The sequence below is a fragment of the Melozone crissalis genome, unplaced genomic scaffold, assembly GCF_028551555.1.
Source record: "Melozone crissalis strain CALT ecotype California unplaced genomic scaffold, PUWL_Pcris_2 ptg000032l_1, whole genome shotgun sequence".
NCBI lineage: Eukaryota > Metazoa > Chordata > Aves > Passeriformes > Passerellidae > Melozone > Melozone crissalis.
The window spans coordinates 1,259,444-1,276,657 of record NW_026535810.1 but is presented as its reverse complement, the minus strand read 5'-3'; the positions used below and the strand labels follow the sequence as shown (position 1 = coordinate 1,276,657).

General features: G+C 46.8%; 3 protein-coding genes across 3 annotated transcripts; all 3 read right to left on the bottom strand.

Annotated features, from left to right (window-relative positions):
- Positions 1 to 99: 99 nt before the first annotated feature.
- Positions 100 to 3,602, bottom strand: LOC128940320 (gasdermin-A3-like). Its single transcript, XM_054281668.1, has 9 exons — positions 3,383 to 3,602; positions 3,024 to 3,219; positions 2,631 to 2,796; positions 2,466 to 2,559; positions 2,022 to 2,075; positions 1,635 to 1,793; positions 1,297 to 1,521; positions 511 to 584; positions 100 to 372 (listed from the first exon to the last, which is right to left on the bottom strand). Exons 1-9 carry the CDS (start codon positions 3,600 to 3,602, stop codon positions 100 to 102), a joined length of 1,461 nt encoding a protein of 486 aa, XP_054137643.1.
- A 2,697-nt stretch (positions 3,603 to 6,299) lies between these two features.
- Positions 6,300 to 10,285, bottom strand: LOC128940022 (gasdermin-A3-like). The gene is made up of 8 exons (XM_054281347.1): positions 10,066 to 10,285; positions 9,704 to 9,899; positions 9,358 to 9,523; positions 8,729 to 8,822; positions 7,848 to 7,990; positions 7,506 to 7,656; positions 6,725 to 6,798; positions 6,300 to 6,593 (listed from the first exon to the last, which is right to left on the bottom strand). The coding sequence occupies exons 1-8, from the start codon at positions 10,283 to 10,285 to the stop codon at positions 6,357 to 6,359; spliced, it is 1,281 nt and encodes a 426-aa protein (XP_054137322.1). The 3' UTR covers positions 6,300 to 6,356.
- A 2,392-nt stretch (positions 10,286 to 12,677) lies between these two features.
- LOC128940021 (gasdermin-A3-like) lies at positions 12,678 to 17,214 on the bottom strand. The gene is made up of 8 exons (XM_054281346.1): positions 16,995 to 17,214; positions 16,632 to 16,827; positions 15,783 to 15,948; positions 15,492 to 15,709; positions 14,620 to 14,761; positions 14,278 to 14,428; positions 13,486 to 13,559; positions 12,678 to 13,350 (listed from the first exon to the last, which is right to left on the bottom strand). The coding sequence occupies exons 1-8, from the start codon at positions 17,212 to 17,214 to the stop codon at positions 13,048 to 13,050; spliced, it is 1,470 nt and encodes a 489-aa protein (XP_054137321.1). The 3' UTR covers positions 12,678 to 13,047.

The window sequence follows — 17,214 nt, the reverse complement described above, 5'->3', positions numbered from 1 at the left end:
TGAATTTTCCTGCCTTAAATTTCCTTTTGCCAGCCAAATCAGCCTTGATTATTAACAAGGATGATATTGGGAGAGAAAACTGTCTTGTTAGCAGAGATTTCACAAGACCTCGCAGAGGGGTTCTGTGGGCTGGGCCAGGGACCTGGAACCACTCAGGAAGTTAAGGGCATACAGGGCCACAAACAAGGCAGCTATGGCCTCGAAGGATTGATCCCTAGGGAAAGCTGATCCATCTTCCTGGAGCTGAACTCCACTCAGCTCCACCAGGGCAATGGTTAACATCTGGTCCTCCTCCTGTGAGAAGAGCACGCTGGCATCCACAAGAAAAGTCTCCTTCTCCTTATCCAGGTCATGTTTCAGGAGATTTGCAACCTTCACAGCAACAACAAAAAAAGCAAAATCAGATTTTCAATCAATTGTCAACTTGTGTCATCATTATGGAAATGTTGCTAGAATTAACATAGCCCCTGCTTCTCCTTGAAGGGAGCCAAGTGTGATTTGTGTTCTCACCAGGTTCAGCTGTTGGGACACAATCTTCCTTTCCAAGGATTCCAGCAGCAGCAGCAGCTGATCCTCTGTTAACTCTGCAGAAATAAACTGGGTTTGGATCCAAAACCTCCCAGCAAGGTGATGGAGGTTGCTGGTGGGCTGGGACTGCTGAGCAGGATGGGAAAGAGTGAAGAGGATGGGAAGGGTGATCATTTCTTGTAGGAAATGTTTGTTTGGTCAAAGTTCTTGGGATGTTTTAGTAGAAATGGTTTGTGCAGGCTCACAGTGAGAGTGATGTGGCTGTTGCTCACAATATCCCATATGGAATGTGGAGTTGGAAGGGATCTAAAAGGATAACTGATGTGCAACTCCTGTCCCTGCACAGACACCCCAACAACCCCACCCTGTGCTGAGAGTGTTGTCCAAGCCCTGCTGGAGCTGTGTCAGCCTTGGGGCTGTGACCATTGCCTGGGGAGTCTGTTCAGTGGCTGAGCCCCCTCTGGGATAAGAACCTGTCCCTGGTATCCAAGCCAGCTGTCCCAGACACAGCTCCAGCCATTGGCCTGGGTCGTGTTGCTGGTCAGCAGAGCAGAGATGTGGGCTGGCCCTTGGGAGGAAGCTGTGGCCAGAATTGAGGGAGCAGGGAGCCCTGGGTGGGTGCAGAGGGGGTTTCTCTCCTCTCCCCTCCGTGGGTCTTAGATGTAGATTCTCCTTGAGGAGGAGGAGTATGAGAGGAAGGCAGGAGGGAATGGCAGGAGTGGGAGTCATCCCTGCCTTGATTTTCCTCTTGAAGCCCCAAAGCCTCACCCTGCAAAGCATCAAGGACGTAGGTGATTCCTTCTGCCAGCTGAAGGAGATGATGTCTTGGGGATTGCTGCAAGGTGCTGAAGAGTTCTTTTAAATCTGGGCTCTCAGTTTTCAGCTCATAACCATCATTTTCCTCAAGAACTTCTTCCATCTGTGGGGAACAAGGTGAAGAAATGTCAGGATTTGAGGGCAGAGGCTGCTGCCTGTCCTGAGCAGGGAGCTGTGCTGAGAGAGGGAATTTTGGATGGGCAGTTGTGGCCCAGGGCAGGTGACTTGTGGGACAGGAGGAGTGGTGTGGATGTGTCTGTGTTTATAAATTGTGTCAGTAAAAGCTTCACTTACTTTCTGGCTGAGCTCTTGAAGGAGTTTCTCATCTCTCATCACAGCTTTGATGGTGTTTAAGATGATGAGCAGCAGGTCTGGAGACAACTCGGGGAAAATTCGGCAGGAATATCGAACTTCTGTCCTCACTTCTCCTAATTTTCCTGCTGAGGGACCTGCAAACCAGAATGAGTCCAAATCTGTCACTTGAGTTCTAGGAGCTCAGTGGCAGCTCTAAACCCAGAGTTTGAAACACTCATTTGAGATCGAATTGGGGCAATTGTGGTGTCTCAGGGAAGATGCAAATCCATCTCTCCTGGTTGTTTGCTTTATGCTGGGAAATTCCATCTTACCCAAAGCAGCCAAAAGTTGTGAGAGTGGAAGCAGTAAAATACATTCCTTACCATCAGCTATATAAGCTTGGCTTCTCACAGCTTCTGCTGGGAAGTAATCCAGATCTAAAAGAGGACAAAACAACACTTTTCTATACCAGCCTTCCCAGTGGTGGTCACCCCCTCAGCTTCCTCCCTGGCCCTTCTCTTCTGAGTAGGAAAGGAAAAGAAACACCAAAACTCTGCTCTCTGTGCCATTTATCATAAGGAGCTCTGCACCTCCTGAAACGTGGATCTGAGCCTTCCTTCCTTCTTTCCTTTCTTTACTGTCCCCTCTCCAAAGAGCATCTTTGAACTTGTATGGTTATCTGACCTCCCCCAGGTGATTTCTGTCTCTCACACTGCCTCCTCCTGTCTGCAGACAAGCTGAAGGTAGCTCTGAGGGCAAGAGGTGCTTCATAAAATGTTCTTCCTCTTCTGGAATGGAGAACTTGGTCATTTCTGGAAGTTGCTTACCCCATTTTCCATCTCTAATGTGCAGTGGGATGGTCCTGAAGGCCAGAGTGCAGCCCTTGGGTATCACTATGCTTTGTTTGTCCTCCCTGTTGCTCTGCAGAAAGAAAACAGCCTGTCAGAACAGCTGGGTGCAGGTGTTGGGAAGCAAGGAGGGAGAAGCCAAACCTGTGCACAGAGTGAAGCATAAAATTTGGCCTTGAAGCCCCCGTCTGCCTTGGTGGATTCCATGTACACGGCCTCCTCTGAGGCCTCGAGGGTTTCAGTGACCACGTACAGCCTGATGTCAGTTCTCTGGAGCTGTCGGATGAAGGAGTGATCCATGTTGATTTCCCTAAAAGAGGAAAAGGATGGGAAGGGTTTGGAGCACCAGGAACAGCTGAGGCATCTGGGAGGGATAAACCTGTATGGGGGAACTTGTCACTCATTTCCTGTCTAACCTGGCCTAATTAGAGGAAGTTCATGTCCTAAGGTTTTAATCTTGGGTTTTGGCTGTGAAAACTCATTGTTGACCTGGAGGGAGATGACTGGAACATGTCTGATCCCTTTCTCATTCCTTACCTTTCTTTTCTCAGTGCCTCCAGGTATTGCTGTGATATGCTCTTCTTCTGTGGCGTAATGGAAAACTCTTTGGACAAGGAGGCACCTCCTTTCAGCTCCACATTTGTAGGGTCAAATGAAATGCTGAGACCTCCATCAGCTTGGTCAGCACTGACTTTTGTGAGAGTGCATTGGCTGGACTCTTGATGGAGGGACTCTGAAACAATTCCATGGATTATCTTAAACAGCACTACAAGGACTCAGCACTGTAAGTATATAATACACAACAAAGCTGGAAATTGGTACAGTTCAGCCACAAAGAGTTCAAAAATAATTTCTGTGATATTTGATAAATTCATATTGATAAATTTGGGTTTTACCTATGCTTTTGCCATCTTCTCCAGGCAGCAGCACATCATCCAGTGTGAAGCCTGTTCTCTGGTAGTAGGGAGCTCGATGAAATACAGTTTTTGGTTTGCTTTTTTTTTTCAGTAGATAGAGAGGCCTGAAGTGCTCATTGTCTGCGATGCTTTCAACAGGAACCAGTCCTTTGCACGGATCCATTTGATTTACAATGAATTTGGTGAGTTTTTTAAACATTCTGGCTGTGGCTGAGGTTTTGAAGCAAAGGGGATTTGTGCCTTGGGAAAGAGGGAACACAAGCTAAGCTGAATTACTTGAAATAATAGGAGGACATTGTAACAAAGTGTGACTCAATGATTGAGAAGATTTCAAAATAATGCCTCAAAATCCCCCTCACTGTCCAAGGACACAAGTTTCACAGAGTTGTTTCAGGGAGTCTTTTAAGAGGAAGCAGCAGGAGCTGTGGGTTGTTTGGCCTTGTCCCCCTTTGCTATTGAGCCTCAGTGATTGTGCAGAGAGAGCACAGCTGGCAGACCCTCAGGATGCTGATTTTGGAGACAAACGTCCCCAAAAACAGAGAGACACCTACCCAGCCCAGCCTCATTGGGCAGGCCCTGGTAGTCTGCAAGGGAGAGCTGGTGTTTGAGAGCCAGAAGTAAATCCCTGTCTGTTTTCTCAGACAGCTTGTTTTTATCAGTGTCAACTTTCTGCTGTTTTATGGGAAGAAGGTGGGGAGGGAAAACTGGGCAATCAAGCCTGATATTGATGGGAAGGGACCTTAAGGTTCCTCCCATTCCCCCCCCTGCCATGGCCAGGTACACATTCCACTTTCCCAGGCTGCTCCAAGCCCTGTCCAACCTGGTTAGAAACACTTCCATGGATGGGGCAGCCACAGCTTATCTGGGCATCCTGTTCTGGGGCCTCAGCATCCTCAGAGGGATTTCTTCCCAATATCCCATCTAATGCTACCCTGTTTCAATTTAAACCATTCCAAAGACAAATAGCCTTGTATGCTCAAGGTTAGTAGTCCTTGCAGGTCTCATTCCCTTGAAGGTCTCCAAGAAGAGAAGAAAAACTAAACAAGAGCACTTAACAGAGAGCTCCCACCAACCCTCTCCCCTTCCCAAAGCTCTGGGATAATGCACTTACCTGTTTGTGGGGTGGGGGGTGTGCAGAGCAGACCCTGGGGTGCTGAGGTGATGTGGCCTCTGGAGAGCAGCAGGACTGGGGAGAAAATCTCTGGCTTCCCTTCTGCTCAGAGGTGTGGAAGTGTTTGTGAGGTACAGGAGCCGTGAGTCGCACAGGAAGCTCGCGCCACCACAACGCCAGAGCAAAGAGTAAACTGATTTCTCTTACCTTGCAAACAGGGGTTCCCTGAAGCAGCACCTGGGCAGGAGCAGTGTTAGACCCAATCTAACAGTGTTAGACCCAATCTGTGCTGGAAGAACACTGGCATTCCCCAGCAGTTTATCAGGAGCTGTTCCCAGCTGTGACGTCACTTCAGCAATTTTACATCCTCACCACCCGTGTTCCGCTTCCACAAATCCGCCGTTGCTTACGCAACACTTCCTTTTTACTCATTGAGCACAGTCTGTTACAGGAGTTACTGGAACTTCTGCAGGTGTAGGAGATGTAAATCCAGTGCTGGAAATGTCCCAGACCAGATTGGGCAGGAATGTGCCCTGCCCCTGGCAGCAGGTGGGACTGGGTGGCTTTAAAGTCCCTTCAGACAAAGCCATTCCATCCTTGTGTATTCAGCTTTATAGAGGCATGTAACACTGCTGTTCTTTGACAGATGGAGAAATGGACTCAGGAGGAGATATTGACAAGAAATTCCTCTCTGTGAGGGTGATGTGGCCCCAGAACAGGTTTCCCAGAGAAGCTGAGGCTGCCCCATCCCTGGGAGTGTCCCAGGCCAGGTTGGATGTGGCTTGGAGTAGCCTGGGCTGGTGGAAGATGTCCCTGCCATGGCAGGGGGTGGGAATGGCCCTGGAGCATTAAGGTGCCTTCAAACCCGAGCCATTCCATGTCTCCTGGGTACATTGCCATGCTTGTTTGACAGCAAAAGCCATCCATGTGAAGATTCCAGGACTCAAGCACAAGTTTTTTACCTGAATACTTCATTTTTATTAGTCTCTCTTAGAATACTGTACAAAGGAGTAATAAAAGTATTCACACTTTATTTTAGAAAGTTCTCTACATGAGACTGCTGTGTCCACATCAAGGGCCCTTATTTCTGGTACAGCCTCAATCCTGAGGTTGTCAGGTGTGCCATGGGACAGAAAAGACACCAAATTAAGAAACAGCCTTTGAGACCACCAAATTGCTTAGCAAGAAGCTGCACTTTATTTATAAAGCAATAATGGGAATATTTATGGCATCTCTCTGAAGTGCTGCCCAAGTCTCTTGAGCATCTTGGAGAGATGGGAATGGAGAGGTGTCAGTGAAACCTTTGGGATTTCCCCATCTTCCTACAACCAGTAGTTAATGGAGTCCCCACTGAACCAGAGAGGGACCAGGGTGCATCACTGCTGATGTTTTCCTTTGGCTTTTGTTTTCTTTTCATTTCCTTCCTTTTCCTTTGCATTTCATTTTTGCCTTTGCATGTTCCTGCCCATCTCCCCTTCCCCTTCCCCTTTCCATCCTCTTTCCATTCCCTTTGCCCTTCCCTTTCCCATTTGCAGATTGCAGAAGCAGCAGCAGCATTTTGAGGGAAGCAGGATTACATGAATCATTGGTGCCAGGCCTGTGGTTGTTTGGGCTTGTGGATTTTCCTGTTTTCCCTCAGTATTTTTGGGGAGACAGACAGACAAATCCACTTTGATATCCAGCCTTTAGCATCCATATTGAATATTCTAGCTATGATTTGCTTTTGCCAGCCAAAGCAGCCTTGATTATTAACTAGGATGATATTGGGAGAGAAAATTTTCTTGTCAGCAGAGATTTCCCAACATCTTGTAGAAGGGTTCCCTGTGCAGGGCCAGGCACCTCCTACTTGGAACCACTCAGGAGTTTGAGGGCATACAGGGCCACAAACAGGGCTGCCACAGCCTCGAAGGGTTCATCCCTAGGGATAGCTGATCCCTTTTTCTGGAGCTGCACTCCACTCAGCTCTACCAGAGCAATGGTTAACATCTGGTCCTCCTCGTGTTGGAAAGAGAGCAGCCTGGCATTCACAGGGAAAGGCCTCATCTCATATTCCAAGTCATGTTTCAGTAGGTTTTCAACCTTTAAATAACAATAAAAAAGCAAAATCATTATTTTAATCAGTAATCAAGTTGTGACACTATGGAGATGTTGCTATAATTGCAATAGTCTGAGCTCCTTTGAAAGGGGCCAAATGTGATGTGTCTTCTCACCAGTTTCAGCTGTTGGGAAACAATCTTCCTTTCCAAGGATTCCAGCAGCAGCAGCAGCTGATCCTCCATTAACTCTGCAGAAATAAACTGGGTTTGTATCTGAAATATTGCACCAAGCTTAGTGGTGGGCTGGACTGGTGAGCAGGATGGGAAAGAGTGAAGAGGATGGGAAGGGTGATCATTTCTTGTAGGAAATGCTCCTTTGGTCAAAGTTCTTTGGATGTTTTAATAGAAATGGTTTGTGCAGGCTCACAGTGAGAGTGATGTGGCTGTTACCCACAATATCCCATATGGAACGTGGAGTTGGAAGGCACCCAGAAGGATAACTGATGTGCAACTCCTGTCCCTGCACAGACACCCCAACAATCCCACCCTGTGCTGAGGGTGTTGTCCAAGCGCTGCTGGAGCTGTGTCAGCCTTGGGGCTGTGACCATTGCCTGGGGAGTCTGTTCAGTGCCTGAGCCCCTCAGGGATAAGAACCTGTCCCTGGTATCCAAGCCAGCTGTCCCAGACACAGCTCCAGCCATTGGCCTGGGTCGTGTTGCTGGTCAGCAGAGCAGAGATGTGGGCTGCCCTTGGGAGGAAGCTGTGGCCAGACTTTGAGGGAGCAGGGAGCCCTGGGTGGGTGCAGAGGGGGTTTCTCTCCTCTCCCCTCCGTGGATCTTGGATGTAGATTCCACTTGAGGAGGAGGAGGAGGAGTATGAGAGGAGGGAATGAGAGAATGGCAGGAGTGGGATTAATCCCTGCCTTGATTTCCCTCTTGAAGCCCCAAAGCCTCACCCTGCAAAGCATCAAGGACGTAGGTGATTCCTTCTGCCAGCTGAAGGAGACGATGTCTTGGGGATTGCTGCAAGGTGCTGAAGAGTTCTTTTAAATCTGGGCTCTCAGTTTTCAGCTCATAACCATCATTTTCCTCAAGAACTTCTTCCATCTGTGGGGAACAAGGTGAAGAAATGTCAGGATTTGAGGGCAGAGGCTGCTGCTTGTCCAGAGCAGGGAGCTGTGCTGAGAGAGGGAATTTTGGATGGGCAGTTGTGGCCCAGGGCAGGTGACTTGTGGGACAGGAGGAGTGGTGTGGATGTGTCTGTATTTATAAATTGTATCAGTAAAAGCTTCACTTACTTTCTGGCTGAGCTCTTGAAGGAGTTTCTCATCTCTCATCACAGCTTTGATGGTGTTTAAGATGGTGAGCAGCAGGTCAGGAGACAACTCGGGGAAAATTCGGCAGGACTTTTCAACTTCTGTCCTCACTTCTTCTAATTTTTCTGCTGAGAGATGTACAAACTAGAATGAGTCCAAATCTGTCACTTGAGTTCTAGGAGTGGACAGGCAGCTCTAAACCTGGGTTTGAAACACTTCTCTGAGTGTTTCTGAAGCAATATGAAATTTGGGCAGTTATGGTATCTCAGGGAAGATGCAAATGCATCTCTCCTGGTGCTTTGTTTTATGCTGGGAGATTCCATCTTACCCAAAGCAGCCAAATGTTGTGCATGTGAAAGCAGTAAAATACATTCCTTACCATCATCTACATAACCTTGCCTGTCCTCAACTACATGATCTTGATCTTCGTCTTGGAAATAATCCAGATCTGTAGCAGGATAAAAAGGACATTTATGGTTTTCTAGACCAGCCTTCCCAGTGTGGTTCACCCACCCTGTTTTCTCCCTGGCTCTTTTCTTCCAAGCAGAAAATTTCAGACCCAAACTCTCTTCTCTGTGCCATTTATCACCAGGAGCTTTGCAGCTCCTCAAAAGTAGATCAGACACTTCCTTCTTTCCATTTTTTACTGACCCCTGCCCAAACAAGATCTTTCTTGTGTGGCTCTTTGACCTTGCATGGGCTGTCTGGCTGCCCTCAGGTGATTTCTGTCCATCACACTGCCTCCCTCTCCTTGCAAACAAATCTAGGATGTATCTGGGGCCAGGTGACTCTTCATAAAATGTTCTTCCTCCTGTGTACCTTTTCTAGAAGGGAGAAACTGGTCATTTCTGGAAGTCGCTTACCCCATTTTCCATCTCTAATGCGTAGTGGGATGGTCCTGAAGGCCAGTGTGCAGCCCTTCGGTATCACTATACCTTGGTTGTTCTCTCTGGTGCCCTGGTGAAGGAAAACAACCAGTTAGAACAGCTAGGTGCAGGTGTTGGGGAAGCAAGGAGGGAGAAGCCTGTGGAGAGTTTAGTTCAAGAATGGCTTAAAGAAAAAGGCCATGAAGACATACAATTGAGAGAAAAGTAAAAGGTAAAAGTAAAGCAGTTCCTAAAGCAGTTCCCAGCCTGATTTCTATAAACAATTAGACTCTCTTTATAAAAAATAAAGTTCTCAGACAGTCTTCCCATAACAAGCAGAACACCTTCTCTGGGAAAAGCTGGCACCCTGGGAACCGATATGGAAGTTTTGGGAACCTTTCATATCACAGTGGGAACGTTGGTTCTATGTTTGATAAACAATTGTAGGTTTTGTAAAACAAAAGGAGTGGTTAGAGTTTTCTCTGTTAGCCTATCGTGAGCTCGGATTTTGCAATATGCATGAGGTTAATTAACACTGTTATATAAAGTGATTGATTGATCAATAAATCGGAGTTCGATGCATCAATCGGATGGTCCTTCTCCCTTCACTTCAATAGAAGCCAAACCTTTGCAGAAAGTGTAGCATAAATTTTGGCCTTGAAGCCCCCATCTGCCTTGGTGGATTCCTCGTACACGGCCTCCTCTGAGGCCTCGAGGGTTTCAGTGACCACGTACAGCCTGATGTCTGTTCTCTGGAGCTGTCGGATGAAGGAGTGATCCATGTTGATTTTCCTAAAAGAGGAAAAGGATGGGAAGGGTTTGGAGCACCAGGAGCAGCTGACACAACTGGGGGGATGTGTTGGTTTTCCATAGCCTGGATTTTGGTTTTTGGCTATTGAAAAACCCTTCTTAACGTGGCATAGGCTGGAGGGAGATGACTGGATTGTGTGTGCTCCTTTTGTCATTCCTTACCTGTCTCTTCTCAGTGCCTCCAGGGATTGCTGTGATATGCCGTTCTTCTTTGACTTGACAGAAAACCCTTTGGACAAGGAGGCACCTCCTTTCAGCTCTACACTTGCAGGATCAAATGAAATGCTGAGACCTCCATCAACTTCATCAGCTCTGACTTTTGTGAGAGTGAATTGGTTGGAATCTTGATGGAGGGACTCTGAAACAATTCCAGGCATTATCTTAAGCAGGATTACAGACTCAGCACTGTCAGTATATCACACACAGAAGAAAGCTGGAACTTACTAGAGTTCAGCCACAAACAGTTCCAAAATGATATTATCTCTGGTGTTTGATAAATTCATATTGATAAATTTGGGTTTTACCTGTTCTTGTACCATCCTCTCCAGACAGCAGCACATCATCCAGTGTGAAGCCTGTTCTCTGGTAGTAGGGAGCTCGGTGGAATATGCGGTTTGATTTTTTTTTTTTTTTCAGTAGACAGAGAGGCCTGAAGTGCTCATGGTCTGCAATGCTTTCAACAGGAACCAATTCTTTGCGTGGATCCATTTGATTTACAATGAATTTGGTGAGTTTTTTAAACATTCTGCTGTGGATGAAATTCTGAAGGAAAGCCAAGTGGATTTGTGCCTTGGGAAAGAGGGAACACAAGTTAAGCCAAATGACTTTAAATAATAGCACAGAATCACAGAATCAACTAGGTGGGAAAAGATCTTTGAGATCATCTAGTCCAACCCATGACCTAACATTTCCTCATCAACTAAATCATGGTGCTGAGTGCCATGTCCAGTCTTTTTTAAAATACGTGCAGGGATGATTACTCCACCACTTCTCTGGGCAGATGATTCCAGTGGCGTATCACTCTTTCAGTGAAAAATTTTTTCGTGATGTCTAAGGAAAACTTCCCCTGGTGCAGCTTAAGCAGGATGTTGTAACAAAGTGTTTCTTTAATTAGTAAAAAGTTTTCAAAATAATGACTGGTATTACCCAAGGCACGAGTTTCACAGGGTTGTTACAGGGAGCTTTTGGAGAGGAAGCAGCAGGAGCTGTGGGTTGTTTGACCTTGTCCCCCTTTGCTGTTGAGCCTCAGTGACTGTGCAGAGAGAGCAGAGCAGGCACACTCTGAGGATGCTGATATTAGGGGCAAATGTCCCTGAAAATAAAGAGAAATCAGCACAGCCTTATTGGGCAGGCCCTGGTGGTCTACAGGGGAGAGCTGGTGTTTGAGGGCCAGAAAGAAATCCCAGTTTCCTTTCTGACACAGCTTCTTTATATGAAAAAGTTTCAGTTTCACTTTTCTGATGTTTTACGGGAAAGAGCTGGAGAGGAGAAATTGAACAATCCAGAACGGTTTGGATGGGAAGGGACCTTAAAGCTCATCCCATTCCTCTCCCTAAGATGGTCAGGGACACCTTCCACTATCCCAGGTTGCTCCAAGCCCTGGCCCTGGACACTTCCAGGGATGTGGGCAGTGTGCCGGTGTGGCTGTGTGTCGGTGCCTGGCCACACAGGAATTCCTTCCCAATATCCCATCTAACCCTGCTCTCTTTGAGTTTAAACAATTCCAAAGACAAATAGCTGCCAGTGCTCCATGTTATTAGCCCTTCTGAGCTCTTTCCCTTGAAGGTCTCCAAGAAGAGAAGAAAAACTAAACAAGAGCACTTAACAGAGAGCTCCCACCAACCATCTCCCCTACCCAAGCTCTGGGATGATGCACTTACCTGTTTGTGGGGTGGGGGGTGTGCAGAGCAGACCCTGGGGTGCTGAGGTGATGTGGCCTCTGGAGAGCAGCAGGACTGGGGAGAAGTTCTCTGGCTCTCTGCCAAAGGTGTGGAAGTGTTTGCTAAGTACGGGAGCCGTGAGTTGCACAGGAAGCTGGCACCCCACAAACACAGAGCAAAGAGAAAATTGAGTTTTCTTGCTGAAGTAGGTTCCTGGAAGCAACACCTGGGCAGGAGCAGTGTTAGATCTGATCCATGCTGGTGGTTCCCTGGCTGTTCACACCTGAGTTATTATTCCCCACGGTTATTCTCAGTTGGAGCAATTCACTATCCTCCTCCCCAGTGTTCCATTTCTTCAGAATGGCCATTGCTTGTGTGAGTCTTCCTTGAGCAGATTCTGTGATAGGGGCTGTGGATAACTCGAAATTCTACAGATGTAGGAGATGTAAGCCCATGCCTGGAGCTGTCCAACATCAGACTGGACAGGAATGTGTCCCTGCCCCTGGCAGCAGGGGGGACTGGGTGACTTTAAAGTCCCTTCAGACAAAACCATTCTGTCCTTCCATGCTTCAACTTTATCGAGCCAGATAATGTTGCCTCTCTTTTACAGATAGAGAAATGGACTCAGGAGGAGATATTGGCAAGAAATTCCTCTCTGTGAGGGTGATGTGGCCCCAGAACAGGTTTCCCAGAGAAGCTGAGGCTGCCCCATCCCTGGGAGTGTCCCAGGCCAGGTTGGATGTGGCTTGGAGCAGCCTGGGCTGCTGGAAGATGTCCCTGCCCATGGCAGGGGGTGGGAATGGCCCTGGAGCATTAAGTTGCCTTCAAACCGGAGCCATTCCATGTCTGCTGGGTACATTGCTGTGCTTATTTGACAGCAAAAGCCATCCATGTGATGATTCCAGGACTCAAGCACAAGTTTTTACCTGAATACTTCACTTTTATTAGTCTCTCTTAGAATACTGTACAAAGGAGTAATAAAAGTATTCACACTTTATTTTAGAAAGTTCTCTACATGAGACTGCTGTGTCCACATCAAGGGCCCTTATTTCTGGTACAGCCTCAATCCTGAGGTTGTTAGGTGTGCCATGGGACAGAAAAGACACAAAATTAAGAAACAGCCTTTGAGACCACCAAATTGCTTAGCAAGTGGCTGCTCTTTATTGATAAAGTGATAATGAGAGTATTGTAGTATTGCTCTGAAGTGCTACTCATGTCCCTCAAGCATCTCAGGGAGATGGGACCGGAGAGGTGTCAGTGAAACCTCTGGGATTTCCCCATCTTCCTGACACCAGCAGTTCATGGATCCCATGCTGAAACACAGAGGAACCAGAGTAAGTGAACCACTGATGATGTTCCTTTTGGCTTTTGTTTCCTTTTCATTTCCTCCCTTTTCCTTTGCATTTTCCTTTCCATTCCCTTTACTGTTCCCTTTCCCATTTACTGATTGCAGCAGCAGCAGCAGCAGCATTTTGAGGGAAGCAGGATTACATGAATCATTGCTGCCAGGCCTGTGATTCTTTGGGCTTTTGGATTTTCCTGTTGTCTTTCTGCATTCATGGGGAGACAGACAGACAAATCCACTTTGATATCCAGCCTTTAGCATCCATATTGAGTTTTCTTGCCTTAAATTTGTTTTTGCCACACAAAGCCTTTCCACATCTCGAAGAAGGGATCCCTGGGCAGGGCCACATGTATCTGCAAGCCACTCAGGAGGTTGAGGGCGTACAGGGCCACTAACAGGGCTGCCATGGCCTCAAAGGGTTTATCCCTAGGGATAACTGATCCATCTTTCTGGAACTGCACTCCACTCAGCTCCACCAGGGCAATGGTTAACATCTGGTCCTCCTCATGTGGCAAGAGCTGCCTGGCATCCACAAGAAAAGTCCCCTTCCTCTTCACCTTGTCATGTTCCAGGAGATTTGCAACCTTCACAGCAACAAGAAAAAAGAAAAATCAGAATTTCAATCAGTTGTCAGCTTGTGTCATCATTATGGAAATGTTACTAGAATTAAAATAGTCTGTGCCCCCTTGAAAGGAACCAAGTGTGATGTGTGTTCTCACCAGGTTCAGCTGTTGGGACACAATCTTCCTTTCCAAGGATTCCAGCAGTAGCAGCAGCTGATCCTCTGTTAACTCTGCAGAAATAAACTGAGTTTGGATCCAAAACCTCCCAGCAAGGTGATGGAGGTTGCTGGTGGGCTGGGACTGGTGAGCAGGATGGGAAAGAGTGAAGAGGATGGGAAGGGTGATCATTTCTTGTAGGAAATGTTTGTTTGGTCAAAGTTTTTTTGGATGGTTTAGTAGAAATGGTTTGTGCAGGCTCACAGTGAGAGTGATCTGGCTGTTACTCACAATGTGCAATATGGAATGTGGAGTTGGAAGACACCCAGAAGGAAAATTGATGTGCAACTCCTGTCCCTGCACAGACACCCCAACAACCCCACCCTGTGCTGAGGGTGTTGTCCAAGCCCTGCTGGAGCTGTGTCAGCCTTGGGGCTGTGACCATTGCCTGGGGAGTCTGTTCAGTGCCTGAGCCCCTCTGGGATAAGAACCTGTCCCTGGTATCCAAGCCAGCTGTCCCAGACACAGCTCCAGCCATTGGGCTGGGTCGTGTTGCTGGTCAGCAGAGCAGAGATGTGGGCTGGCCCTTGGGAGGAAGCTGTGGCCAGAATTGAGGGAGCAGGGAGCCCTGGGTGGGTGCAGAGGGGGTTTCTCTCCTCTCCCCTCCATGGGACTTGAATGTTGATTCCACTTGAGGAGGAGGAGGAGGAGTATGAGAGGAAGGCAGGAGGGAATGGCAGGAGTGGGAGTCATCCCTGCCTTGATTTTCCTCTTGAAGCCCCAAAGCCTCACCCTGCAAAGCATCAAGGACGTAGGTGATTCCTTCTGCCAGCTGAAGGAGATGATGTCTTGGGGATTGCTGCAAGGTGCTGAAGAGTTCTTTTAAATCTGGGCTCTCAGTTTTCAGCTCATAACCATCATTTTCCTCAAGAACTTTGTCCATCTGTGGGGAACAAGGAGAAGAAATGTCAGGATTTGAGGGCAAAGGCTGCTGCCTGTCCTGATCAGGGATCTGTGCTGAGAGAGGGAATTTTGGATGGGCAGTTGTGGCCCAGGGCAGGTGACTTGTGGGACAGGAGGAGTGGTGTGGATGTGTCTGTGTTTATAAATTGTGTCAGTAAAAGCTTCACTTACTTTCTGGCTGAGCTCTTGAAGGAGGTTCTCATCTCTCATCACAGCTTTGATGGTGTTTAAGATAATGAGCAGCAGGTCAGGAGACAACTCAGAGAATATTTGACAGTGGATTTCAACTTCTTCCAGTCCGCTTTTTAATACTCTGCAGGTTTCAATTTCTTCCAGTCTGAATTGTAATGCTCTGCAGGCTTCAACTTCTTCTTCTTCTTCGAATCCATGTCTGAATTCGAATTCCATTTGGGCTGAACATTCTTCATATATGTCTTCTAAGCTTCCTGTCTCGGATGTGTTTTCAGTGTCTGCTAAAGGAGGAATCCAAATCTGTCACTTCTGAACAAGGAGCTCACTGGCAGCTCTAAATCCAGAGTATGAAACCCTTCTCTGAGTGTTTTTGAAGCATTATGGAATTGGGGCAGTTGTGATGTCTCAGGGAAGAGGCAAATGCATCTCTCCTGGTGGTTTGTTTAACACTGGGAAATTCCATTTTACGCAAAGCAGACAAAAGTTGTGCAAGTGAAAGCTGTGAAAATATATTACTTACCACTGCAGAGCCTGAGGACGTATTCTTCAATTGCAAAATGCTCCATATCTGCAGAAGCATAAAAAGGACATTTATGGTGTTCTAAACCAGTCTTCCCACTGTTGGTTACCCACCCAGTTTTGACCTTGGCTCTTTTCTTCTCAGGAAAAGAAGGGACACCCAAACTCTGTTCTCCATGCCATTTATCAACAGGAGCTCTGCAGCTCCTGAAATATAGATCTGAGACTTCCTTCTTTCTTTACTAATCCCTCCCCAAACAGCATTTTTCCTGTGTACTTCTTTGACCTAGCATGGGCTCTCTGACCTCCCCCAGCTGATTTCAGTCCCTCACACTGCCTCCATGTCGTTGCATACAATATGAGGCTGTATCTGGGGCGCAGTGATACTTCCTAAGATCTTCTTCTTCTGCACTATTTCCAGAAGGGAGAAGTCTGTCATTTCTGGAAGTTGCTTACTCCATTTTCCATCTCTAATGTATAGCGGGACGGTCCTGAAGGCCAGAGTGCAGCCCTTGGGTATGACTATGCTTTGTTTGTTCTCTCTGGTGCCCTGGTGAAGGAAAACAACCAGTTAGAACAGCTGGGTGCAGCTGTTGGGGAACAAAGGAGAGGAAAAGCCAAACCTGTGCACCAAGTGTGATGTGACATAGGACATTAAAGACCCCGTCTGCCATGATGGATGCTGTGTAGATAGTCTCCTCTGAGGCTTCGAGGATTTCCGTGACCATGTATAGATTGATGTTTGTTCTCTGGAGTTGTTGGATGAGGGAATGATTCATGTTGATTTGTCTAAAAGAGGAAAAGCATGGGAAGGGTTTGGAGCACCAGGAGTGGCAGATGCAGCTGGGGGTGCTCAGGCTGTAGAAGAGGAGGTTCAGGGGTGAACTTGTAACTCCAGTTGAGGCATTCACATTCTCTGAACAGAGAGACATAATTCTCTATCTCAGGGTTTTTCTTGAAGAAGCACAGAGAGAACAAGAGAAAGTAGTTTTTTCTCATTCACTGCCTGTGTTTGTGCCCATGTGGAATGTGGTATGGAGATTGTTTACCCAAGGTGATTGCTTGATTGCATTCTGGTTGATGGTTGTTTGGATTCATGGTCCAGTTGGATCCACAGCTGTGTCGGGACTCTGGGCAGAGAGTCATGGGTTTTTCTAGTTAGTTAGTTAGTTAGTTAGTTAGTATTATATAGTAAGTAAGTATGTAGTATAGTATCTCTTTAAAATAGTATATAATATAGTATAGGTTTAATAAAGCAATTGTTCAGCACTTCTGAATCAATGGAGTCAGATGCCAATCATTTTCCCTGCATTAGGATACCATGCACCGATATCCAGTCTTTGGCCTAGTTAGGGGAAATAATTGCCCAAAATTCTTAATCTTTGCTTTTGGCTGTTGAAACCCCATTATTGAGCTGGTGTGTGCTGGAGGGGGATGATTGGAGTGTGTGTGCTCCCTTTGTCATGCCTTACCTTTTTTTTCTCAGTGCCTCCAGTGATTGCAGTGGGATGCTCTTCTTTTGTAGCTTAATGGAAAAGACATTCAACGAGGAGGCACCTATTTCCACTTCTGCATTTACAGGGCCCAAAGGAGCACTGGCACACCCCTCAACCTGGTCAGCACTGGTTTTTGTGATAGTAAATTGGTTGGAGTCTTGATGGAGGGACTCTGAAATAATTCCATGCATTATCTTAAGCAGGATTACACAGACTCAACACTATAATTATATCACACACACACATGAAAGCTGGAACATGGTAGAGTTCAGCCACAAATGACCCAAACACATTATCTATAGAATTGGTGGTCTTTAGATTGAAAAATGTGAGTTTTACCTATGCTTTTACTATCTTCTCCAGGCAGCAGCACATCATCCAGTGTGAAGCCTGTCCACTGATAGTAGGGAGCTGAGTGGAATATGCGTTTTGATTTTCTCTTTTTTATCAGTAGACAGAGAGGCCTGAAGTGCTCATGGTCTGCAATGCTCTCGACAGGATCCAATTCTTTGCTCGGATCCATTTGATTTGCGATGAATTTGGTGAGTTTTTTAAACAT